At 34.4% G+C, this 12,554-nt stretch overlaps 1 protein-coding gene across 1 annotated transcript in view; it reads left to right on the forward strand.

Moving 5' to 3' along the window:
* LOTGIDRAFT_51628 (hypothetical protein) overlaps positions 1-12,554 on the forward strand; it is a gene marked incomplete at both ends in the record, with an annotated part of 31,504 nt that overhangs the window by 18,301 nt on the left and 649 nt on the right. The window contains one exon of the mRNA XM_009052366.1: positions 12,292-12,391. Within this exon, the coding sequence (XP_009050614.1) occupies positions 12,292-12,391 (100 nt within the window). The remainder of the gene's footprint in view (positions 1-12,291; positions 12,392-12,554) is intronic.

Raw genomic sequence — 12,554 nt, forward strand, 5'->3', positions numbered from 1 at the left:
TAAGATGTAACCTTCGCTAAGAGATTACTAATTTTGGTGAAATTATTCACGGACCTATTGGTAGAAGTTTGATCGCCTAACTTCCTGAACACAGTTTGGCTTGTGTTAGTGCAGTTCTACTTAAAGAATCAGTCTATCATCTCCAACTCTGTTGATATAATACAAGTGCACACATGTCACTTACTTATCATTGTCTATAAGTAGGTTCACGTAACAGTACATTATCATGAAGAAATGTCAATATCAAGCGTAGGTTTCAGTAGTTTGAGTGAACGAGACAAGACTATATATATGTATATTATATCATACTTAGAGGGTGTTAACAAAGAGGCAGAGCATACTTACTCTTTCATGACACCTGGTGTTACTTTTCGCCTATTAACTGGGTATCCCTATAGGAGAGTCGGCCAACATTGTTTATTTGGTATACAATCATCCTCATAATGTCCTGCTATTACGACCTTCGTCTTATATCTGTCTGCAATAGCCACCTTTGTTGTATCACAGAAGTCTGTAAATGCAACGATTTGGTTGGATTGTATACAGCTAATCTGAGTCAGACATAAGGTTTGTCAACTTCTACCGAGGGCAATGATTCGCTAGTTTACAACCCAATCAGATAGCATCATTCCGTGAGACAAGAAAGGTAGCTATTTCAGTCAAGGTATAAGATGTATAAGTTCGTTATTGCTTATGATGATGATGATGATGGTATACACTGTATTTATTTATTAAGCCTAACAGTGATACAATGATCATTACTGTGGGAAGAAGGATTTATCAGGGAAACTGTTTATCTTCACTCAAGCCATCATAATAATAAGATAAGATATTCATTGCTGCTGTTTCGAGAGATAAAAAAAACACAAAAAATGTTGTAACCATTTGGAATATGATACAATAAGTACACTGATAAAAAAAACAATCTTCCTTTCATAACAAATTATCTTTATTTTTTTTACTTCTGATATCTGGAACCCTTCCAGCATATATGATTTTCTAAAGATATTAACAAAAAACAAACAGTCTCTATCCCTACATAAACTTTGACATTCGTTGCATGCGTATACGTTGAGTGATTAACCGATTAACTCTTTCGTTAGCGAGAAAATATGTATTTAGAAATGACAATGAAATGACGTGACTTTTGCGTCCTACTTTTCTGCACCTTGAAGACTGGGCTAATGAAGACTGGAAACTTCATCATCAAAATTTTGCCAGGACAGGGGCATAAGACTAGTCTTTTGGGTTTCCAACTGTTGGTGAATCTTTGACGTGCACAGCCTGTAGCATACGGGGCCTCGGGTCATTGTCCCATACTTACGACAACAAGCCTTTTCCATGTTACCCTCCGACTTGGCAAGGGGAAACCGGGAGCTAATTTTATGACAATGTTTGAATTATATTCAGACGGCATGACATTTTTTTTTTAACATTATGGACATACGCAATGTATGAAGGGCTTTATTGTATTCAGTTTATTGTTCGGAAGTCAATTATTTTCCAGTAGGCTAATATATATGTGTCTGGACTAGATCATACAAAACATAAATACGGATTTGTTTGAATGACTACTCCAGTCGATTGTGAAATTTAAAAGCCAATAAATCATAGATAGATTATCCCTTTGCATATGCAGTGTTTTAAAATAGCATCAAATATTTATCAATGAATCCTTTGTGAAAATAATTAGATAATGTAGTAGATGTGACAATGAAATGTCTCTTCCACGTCCTCAAAGTGTCAAGAGAATCGTGGATAAATTTGTTTTTAGGCTATCCATATAATCCGATGTTTGGTTATCTTGCAATGAAATAAAAACAAATACGAATGTTTAAACTGTTGTTGTCATTTCGAGATTGTTTTATCTTGCTCATTTGACATTGGCAACACCGTATGCCTTTCTGCAACTGCCTTCGGAGAGACCACATAGTTTATTCAGTATATGTTGTTGTCTTTTGATTTTATGTTCGAGTTGGTGATGTTGACTGTCGTGGTTGTCAACAGGTTGTATGTTCGAGCGTTTTATCTTCTTTCGATATTGGTCGATAATTGTTTATGTGGCATATTGTAATTAATGCCTAGGCTTTATTATCGACTTGCTTTTGACTGTTGTTGTAAGTTGTTTCTGTTGTTCTGTTGTCGACTGTCTTGGCATTGTCCTCCACTTTCTTGGAGTTGTCCTCGACTGTCGTGGCGCTGTCTTCTACTGCCTGAGCGTTGCTCGACTCTGTCGTTGTCCTCGACTATCTTGGCGTTGTCCTTGACTGTTTTTTCCTTGTCCTCAACTGTCGTGGCGTTTTCTTCTACTGTCTTGGAATTGTCGGCGACTGCCTTGGCGTTGCCGGTGACTGTCTTGGAATTGTCGGCGACTGCCTTGGCGTTCCCGGTGACTGTCTTGGCGTTGTCCTCAACTTCCTTAGCGTTGTCCTCAACTTTCTTGGCATATTCTTTGACTGTTTTTGCCATGTTCTCGATTGTCTTGGCGTTTTCCTCGACTGTCTCGTCGTTACCGGCGACTGTCTTGGCGTTGTCATTGACTGTCTTGGCATTATCATCGATAGTCTTGGCTTTTTTTTTCAACTTTACTGTTTTGGCGTTTTCTTTGACTGTTTCGGGGGTTGTCCTCGACTGTCTTGACGTTATTCACGACTATTTTAGTACTAAAGTTCTATAGTAAGATAATAGGAAGTAATACACAAGTGACATAACTAATATTTTATTGTGCTAGACACCTACATCATTAAATTACCATAAATTACATAGTTTATGTATTGTAAATGATTGCGCTCAGGAAATTAAAATATATAATACCAATAATATGATTTCAGTAGACAATAAAAAGTTCACCCTACTGACATGAAAGATCAGATTTTCAGACACAATTAGGTCAGTGATTCTTCGCCTTCCCTCACCTTCGATGTCTTGTCTTACCATGTCGGTCTGACTTGACGGAAATTAAAGGCAGGGAATTATTGTAAAGATCAGCTTCTGTCTGGATACTATGTCATGTTTATTAAAGTGGTATTCGACGTTAAAATCTTGTCAGTTTTTTTCTCCTTGGTTATTTCATTGATGTACGAACGTCAGGGTGATCACGTACACACGATCGTCAGCAAATCAATCAAGTCGTGATACAGTGCAAAAAGTGTCAACGGTTTACAGTTTAGCTATTTTGATCTGATCAAATTTTAGCTCGTTGCGTTTAATGAGGATAATTCTGCTTTGACCGGATTATGCCATAAAAAATACAAGTGGAAGAGAAACCGTAATAAGAAATTGAATGGTTGCATTAGTGAGCCAGAGCATCTTCACAAAGTCATTACAAGCTTCGTCTTATACCTTGACTGCAATAGTCACCTTTTTTGTATCACAGAATGAGGCAATTTAATTGGATTGTACGACGACGAACACAGCCAATCGGAGCCCTTGACAGAAAGATTTTATGGCTCAGATTTTTCCACTAATCTGATCTGGCTGAATTCGTAAGCGTACATCGAATCAAACTTATGCATATACAAACTAACGTAATGCATTAGTCTATTGTAGTCAAGGAATGTGACGAGGTTAGCAATAGCTCGACATTGTGAAGATGAGGTCAAGGCCACACATAGGGTCCATACTAAAAGAATGTATTACGATTCAAAGTCAATTAGTAAACGTTGAACTTAATCAATTAGAGAAAAAGTGATACAAAATGTCCTACATCTAAAATATTGAAGCAATTATTTGTGATGACAAAATTTTCAAAAAAATAAAGATCCAGTGGCTCAACTATAGGGACTGGTTGGTCATGTCCACGGGCCCCCATCCCTAGGTGGTCCCACCCCCAGAAAAAATGTTCCGAAGTATACAATTGTAATCAAACTAAGCCACCTAAGCAATATATATGAATGAGTGAAACAAAATTAACTAAAAACTGAAAATCTTTAGATTAAAATAACTTACAGAGGGATCTCAGAATGCATGGGAGCATATCTTTCCCGGGGGAGGGGAGGGGTTGTCCAAACCTACTTAATTCCACGAGCCCCCACTCATCTAGTTAAGCCACTGCAAAGATCATAAAATTATCGCCTCCGTCAGGGTGTATATTTATAGAAATTATAAAAGGAAGACGAGAGGGAAAACTATTCTTGACTAGTCAATTCCTTCTGACACGAATTTGTAAATTAGAATCTTAGTGACTGAGCAGAGAGAAACGTTAAAAACTTCAAACACCAAAATCGATTTAAAAAGTGAGGAATTGGTCTGGTATAAATTTATATTAGGCGGATTATTTTTTCTTTACACCTTCTCTTTCAATTTAAAGGGGTATTCCGCTGTTTTTTAAAACATCGTTAATTATACCCGAAAATATTTCTAAAGTATGCTATTTATATATCTTCTTGGTAAAACTGAATTTGTTTTCAAAGGCTTAATTAAAAACAGAGAGTTCTAATTGTTAATGAAGCAGTTTAACCTAGTTTTGGTGTTTGGGCTCGATATTATTAGTTGAAACTTTTCGAATACGTAGGAGACATATTTCTCTGCAATATTAAGCGTTTATTTGACTATTTTGACACTAGTCTAACAGCTCCCAAAAAGCATAACGAACTTAAAAACCTTAAAGTCTTTTAAAATCTTTTTGGCGTTTAAAAAATAACGGCTGGATTTTATAAGTTAACACTTTCAAATATAAAGATTTTGGTATATTATAGTTTCACAAATCTGAATCGGAATGTCCCTTTAATACCATCGTAGACTTGATTGTTACTTTTTGTTTTGACCTAGCACTTGATTTTTAAAATTAATCTGGAGCAAAAGAATAGCACCAAAACTCCATTTCGTTTTCATTTTATTCCATTGTATTCCACTTCATTTCATTAGACGTGTATGGTTGTTCAAACTGATGAAGTTTAGCTGTAGTTTTTTTCATTTCACGTTTTTCGTGCGAGTTGTTTCATGCGTTGTTCTGTAGTTGAACATCCGTACACAAGATAAACGCAGGAAAGTCGAAACAAAATATAAAATCAGAACATTTATAGGATTGTTTTATTTAATAAAGTTTTCTTTTCTTTTGTTTCTCATTATTAAAATCGAATCTTAATACTTAATTTAAAACGCATGTAAAGAAATGACATTATTCCACCTTCTTACAATAATCAATCTAAAACGGTGAATTATTTCTTGCATTACCATATAAATATATGGATTAAACCGAAGGATATTTGCAGAGAATGATCTATTTTGATTTATATGACATATCATTCAGAAATAAAGGGAAATGAATTATATTATTACCATTTACCACTGTTATTTCTTGTTTAACGGACAGTTTTCGTGGCGAAACTTGTAAGAAATTGTTATTTATTCAGTTTCAGAGCCAAGCTTGTGGTATATATATTTTTTTTTATATAAAAACAGATCACAAGGATTGTAAAATTCGGATAACCATGAGAAATGTTACGAATTTTTAGTGATATTATTTCTTTCTTTCTCAAGGCAGGTTTTAATGCACCTTCACAATGGTCAATGGTCAACTTTGTCTCCTTGACATCAATAGCCACTGTTCTTGTATCACAGAGTACAGCAATTGGATTGGATTCTACGCTTATGACTTTCTGTCGAGGTCTCTTATTTGCTATATTCACAACAAACAATCAAATCAAATCAATGCATTTACAAACTTCTGTGATACATTGGCTATTGTAGTCAATGTATAAGCTTTCGGATTAGCTTGACATTGTGAATCTGATTCTAAAGCAGCAAATGGGTAGTGGAGTGTTTTTAGACAACACGAATTCCTCTAAAAATCTCACAATATGTTTTAAATCATTATCCTAGTAAAGTTTTTCCTTTAACTCTGCTGACACCAAAACACTTTTTCGTGGTTCATGTTGACAGTTTCTTGTATATTTTGTATGACGTTGATTGGCATATATTATCGTGGCCGAAAACCCGTATCTTTGTGTCTTTCTAATGTCCTTTATTGTACTGATTCCACAAATGGTATGTTACTTCGCTTGGTTGATCAAAAGCTTCAAACATGTTTTATCACCTTTTATTAATGATTGCAGTCTCTGAAGCATTCATTTCAATAAAATTAATCGCACATCAAACACTTTCAATGAATGAATAGGAAAAAACTTACTCAAACGCTTTAAATAAACAAGTACCGTTTATTCACAAATATCATGAAAACATATTGCATAAATTTGCCCTAAAATAAATTCAAACATATTTTATCAGTACAACAGCACAAGCAAAGGCAGATGTGTTTGATGACGTCACCATTCGCCAAGGGTCTTATCTGATGCAGGCATACTTTGGGATTAGTGACTTTCATTGGAGCAACCACAGGCGTCTGAATCCGTGTTCCTGATACTATAAAACCTCTTTACAATCGCTTTAAGCGTTGGTGTCTCGGGCATTGATAAAATTTCTATTGAATAAAAATAAATGGTTAGATTCCAATTTGCCTAATTGATGTTTCAGAATATTTCGATATACTCATTTCTTAGTCTCCTTTTTAAACTCTGATCTTCACGAAATAAAATTTAATACACGCTAAAATTTAGACCAATGTTTATGTATATTAATTACTCAACAAAAATATACAGACTCGAAAAATCGATAAAATCTGGTAGGAATTAATTCCATTTGCAGTTTAAAAACATAGAGAATTTAATTAGTGTAGAATATAACAGTGCGATGGTCAGAAGAAAAAATCAGTTTTATTGAAATCAATAGCGGTTGACTTGATTAGATGAAGAAAGAAAACGCATGTTAAAGATAAATTGTCAGCAGTTAGCATCTAGTTTAAGTGTTTTGTACACAATAGTCTGTAAAACGCTATAAATGTCAGGAGTATGTTGAAACACGGATGATAGAAAAAAAAATACATTTAAATCAAACCCACGACTATTAACTATAAGAACTGTTTAAGGGCGGCTATAGAATACTTATAGTCGTTAAATACGTCATGGTGTTTTAATAGAATAAGCATTTTCCGAATCATTTAAAGGGATTGTAAAGAGGTTTTCAAAACCATTTTATTTTTACAATCCCTTTAACGTAAATGCAGCATTGAACGTTATATGTAGAAGGTTAAATGAACTATATTATGGTTATCGTGACATTGTTCGTGTCATTCATTTACTCAATGAATGTCCTGACGAGGATTTAATATCGGAAACACTTGATGACATTATAATAATACATTGAGGTCAATGGCTGTTTTCTGTTGAAAAAAAAAAACTAGAGATGTCGTCCATGATGACGTTGTTATACTGGAGAAAAAAATATACCTGATTTGTCACTTTTGATGCAAATGGGGCAAAAGCTTTTTCGACCAAACTTTTTCAATTATGTATTTCAAATCCAATCAGACTCTCTTTGCCTCATTTTAACTTGTATGGGTATGATTATGGGACAAGATACCCTTTCTGTTAGAACACGCAACATTTCCCCAAATTTATTTCAACAAAAATAATTCATAAACTCCCCCGTTCAGACGTAATTGTCACTGGAGGACGTATTCTAGATATATTGAGCTAATCATCTGAACATTTGAGACCTGGATACCTATATTGATGATTAATAAGATCAACTCTTACCACGAACAAAGGTCACTACACCAAAACTTCGATAAAATTACATCAGTTACTTTCTAACCTTTAAGGCTTGATACAATTTGTAATCTATATGGAATATTCTAATGAGGATATCAATTTCAACTAGCACGCAATCTACATCAGTTTTCTATTATCAGGAAGGAACTATGCTGCCACTGAACGAGTGTGGGGGTTCAACCACCTTGATAAATATTATTCTACAGATGTAGTTCAATAATAAAAACTGGAGAGGTCAAAATCGAAAGTGACCCAGGAGGGGATTAAGGTTGCTATGAAGCACCAAAGGCGTGTGGGATTTTGGAGGGTGTGTTAGTTTGATTAGATGAGGTTTAGTGGAACAGATACTGTAAATTGTGAAAACTGCATATTTCACTTGTCTTAAAGCCTTATCGACTGTATTCTAATGATAATTATATTGCTCTATTTGTGCATATACATAACAAATTCTGGTGGTATTTCTGTAATTTATTGTGGCAATAAAGTCAAACTTATTGATTGAATAAATGGAATCTTATCACACGAATCATTGCGAAAGTCTTAATTGAAGTTACTCGGTGCAGTAGAACTTAGCTTAAACAGCCTTTAAAGCAAAAAAAAAAATGTTTGACTTAACATCTTGCAGAAATCATGTGTCACATATCGTTACTAGATCTTTGATCATTGTCTCAGGAGGTAGATGTAAGAATGTCAAAGTGTAGAAGGCACCGCTATGAGCTCAGTAGACAGCTTGTACCCATTTAATGTCAATATTTATTTTAAAAAATCAAATTCCAGCAAAAATCATTGGTGAGAGTTACTCACACGTAACGTATCAAATCAAGTCTGTATTGTATTACTGGGAGAGATGAGAACATTTTTAAGGTAAATTGTAGATACTCGAGACATTGTGATTGAATTAGTTTTTAGTTCTTCGGGCCTCTTTAAACTTCCCTTGGCGATTATATTTCACATTCTCTTTTTATTTAATCAACAAGATTTCTTTCTTTCTGTGATGAATAGGGTAAGCCGTAGCCATGTTTTCTTACAGTTGATTAAGAAAAAATATTATAGGCCCAGACCTTAATTTATAAACCAAATCTGCTGGGTCATTTTTAGTATTCGGTGTGATTTCTGACGATAGTGTAATACCTTAGATATGTAATAGTTAGGTCGGCAACTGGCTCAAAGTCTCAGGGGTGCGATGGGGTGTTTGGAGTCTTTCGTGTGAGGGTGGGGGTAATTTGTCAAGCGTCATGGCTTGTACGAGTCTGATTTTAGTACTATTTATGAATCATATTTGACAATATGACACGCATAGCGGACAGTGACTAAGTATTATGCCCTGACAATGTCTTAAAGGGCATCATTGTATTATATCTGACAGTGGTGTTTATAATGGTATTATTTATTTTATGGGGTAGTATTATACAATGGCATCGGAACCTAACACAATCGATGCATAGTATTACATCTGACAACGGTGTTGTAGGATTTGACAATGGAAATGCTCAGTATTACATTGGACAATGGTATTTATAAAGGTACAGTATTGTGTCTGACAGAGATACAAAAACGAAAATGACACAATATTACATCTGACAATTACTTGGTAGACTGTTATATCTGACAATGGTATATTCTTAATTACCTGGTTGACTTATTATTATCTGACAAGGTATTCTAAATTACTTGGTGGACTGTTATATCTCACAGCAGCATTATAAATTACTTGGTGGACTGTTATATCTCAAAGCAGTATTATGAATTACTTGGTAGACTGATATTTCTTACTTGTTGTACTGTTATATCTTACAATGATAGTGTAGATTACTCGTTGTACTTTTATATATGACAATGGCCTTATGATTGACTGACAATTTGAAACATTTCTACTGATACAGTTTGTTTTGGTTGATAAAATAGTTATAAGATTGTCTTGGAACGGAATATTCCAAAGAATTGTTATGTTCAAAGTGGGCGAACACAGACTGTTGTTAGTCTCAAACCCTCATTCTGTTTCATAGCAATGTGTGGGAACTATGTAAATTAAAATATGTCTGTATGTGGAGTTAACAAGACCGATATTCAAATTGATTCAATAGGTTAATGTAAAATTCTTCCCTTCATTTCACTTTCTCTATAGACATGTTGGTTTACACATCACTCAATGTCTCGCCCAAACAATTCCTTTCCAGTTTGAAAAATTTAACTTTAACGCATTAAGTAAAAAACTAAATTTGTTTTAAATAAAGAACGAGTTTATAGATTAAAAAATAGGTGCGGAGAAACTATAGTAGTAATGAAAACGGAAATCTTTTGGTCAACAAGGAAATTTGAAGATCGTATCCGTCCAAGGTATAGCTTGCAAAGCCATAAGAAGAAACTGAGACAACTGTATAGAGGGTGAGCGACTAGATTTGTGTTTGTGAAAGTGGGTGGTATAAAAATCCAAACGACCAACCGCACAAACTGGAAGTACACTTTGGCGCAAAAATGGACTGGATCATGGATTGCTAACTTTAGTCAACAACGGAACTATTGAATTTGATGTAATATTTGGTGATGTCCATATTATGGAAAATGCATTCATTTTATGCAAAAGCAAATGATTACATATAATATTGAATTCGGCGATTTTCCTTTAAAATCATTCGGCCCTTGTGGAGTTGTCGCCCGTGGCGAATCGTAGTAGCAAGATTACATCTCTTCGAAACGAAAATCGACATCACAATATAATTGCAAATATAATTTGTCTCTTTCATGAAACTGGTCATCAAAACAGCGGCAACAATAATTTCGTTTTGGCCTATATTATATTATATCTTGAAAGTTAATCGTTTAAACTTACTTTCAAAATTTGTATATTATTCGATATTTCTAGTATAAGTTATTTCCCTTGGGATGAGCTTTCATTCAGATGTAACAATATTTCTTCTGTCTCCCCACAGAACTTAGTTTCTCGCATAATATTGTATTTTAATTTGTGGACAACATCTGGCTATAAAATATTTATTAATCACTTTCATATTTGTTCAAAACATTATGTGACAATTTTCTTGCTGAAATTGTTTTCTTGTCTTAAAATGAGAAGATTCCTTCTATAAAACTTCCTGGTTCCTGGAGATTGTTTAAATGGTAATTCTCTTGTGAGCACTCAATAGATTCCTATCCATTCCAATTCCCATTGGAAGGCTCTCAGACATTGAAATTATACATATCTTACATTTATGTGTATTTATCATTGTGTATCTTATATTATCTAAATTGGCTCTAAAGTCCGACATGGAGGTCTTGGGCCAAAAAGCAGGCCATCGGTCATTAAGGTGAATAAAAAACAAAACACATGAATATTCATTACCTGGACTCTAGAAGTATTGGCTGTCTAGTGTCCACGAGAGAAATCATTCTATCTTTGTATAGTAGTGCTCACAAATAGGAGCTGCATAATCATCTTCACAATGTCAATTTTTTCGATGCGCAGTTGGTAATAACTTGACATTGTGAAGATACTACATATTATAAGGCGTAACTAATATGCGGAGCATAGTTTGATTGCTGTGGCATACAATGTTTTCCAGTTGGTTCAGGTTCTAGATGGACAGTAACAGTAAAAGTAAAGTCAATATGGGTGTTAAAGTGGCTCTTGGGACAGTTTGTTCCGTGTTTACTAACAATTTCAAGGATACTTTGCCATTTATTTATAAAGCTTTGTTAAAGCGCAGATAAACGATTTCGATATGTGTAAGAATAACAATTAAGTTATTCCCTAATAGATAATAACAAATCCCCAGTCTTAAAACAAATTGATTGTTATCAATATTTTGATAAAATGGGAAAATGGGTTCTGTATCTCCTAGATCTTGTCAACATTTATTTCCTTAACAGACTTCCTTATAATAAATGAGAGGAAGACATCGGGATATTTTATCCTCAAGAGAAAACCATTACATATATTCCTCAAAGTGGTATTGGAATAGACTATCCCTTAAATGCTAACACAAATATGTTTCAAACATATATATGTTTCAAAATGCCTTGAATACCAACAATATGTGTTTCAAAATAGTACATCAATGAGCTCTTCCTTTAAATATCAACAATATGTGTTTCAAAATGGTACATCAATGAGCTCTTCCCTTGAATATCAACAATATGTGTTTCAAAATGGTACAGCAATGGACCAATCCCTTAAATACCAACAATAAGTGTTTCAAAATGGTAAAGCAATGGACCAATCCCTTAAATACCAACAATAAGTGTTTCAAAATGGTACATCAATGAGCTCTTCCTTTAAATACCAACAATATGTGTTACATAATGGTACAGCAATGAGCTCTTCCCTTGAATATCAACAATATGTGTTTCAAAATGGTACAGCAATGGACCAATCCCTTAAATACCAACAATAAGTGTTTCAAAATGGTAAAGCAATGAGCTCTTCCCTTGAATACCAACCTATTTATTTGAAAAATGTTACAGCAATGGACCATCCCTTTAAATATAACTCTTGGTGGTTGTCTTCCTATTAGTAACAATGTGAAGGCATGTTCCTGGTTAAGAGCACTGACCAACTTTCAGTAACAATTGAAAATCTTTGAACAGCTGCATGATTGATGTTGCTGGTCTCTATTCGCCCACGGTTGTTGATCGTGTTAAATATTTTGTTATTTTGTAATTTTAAACTAATTTCTAATTTCAGATTTATGCCTGGGTATCAATCATCTTTGTCCTGATGTCCATCTTCTCTTTTTGTGCCGAAACTCATCCTCTGTTCCGTGTGGCACCGGAAGACATCGAAAGTAAATCTATGCAAACACTTTACGAGTTTTTAAATATGGACAAATACAACTGGCCAAAGACTGATACGGCGTTGGCGAATGTCAATGAAACTCAGTTAAATATCACTAAATTGGCAGAAGACTTGATGAAAAAAGTGGCCGAGGAAGTGGAAGCGCAGAAAGA

This window comes from Lottia gigantea, assembly GCF_000327385.1.
Source record: "Lottia gigantea unplaced genomic scaffold LOTGIsca_180, whole genome shotgun sequence".
In the NCBI taxonomy this organism is placed as follows: Eukaryota; Metazoa; Mollusca; class Gastropoda; family Lottiidae; genus Lottia; species Lottia gigantea.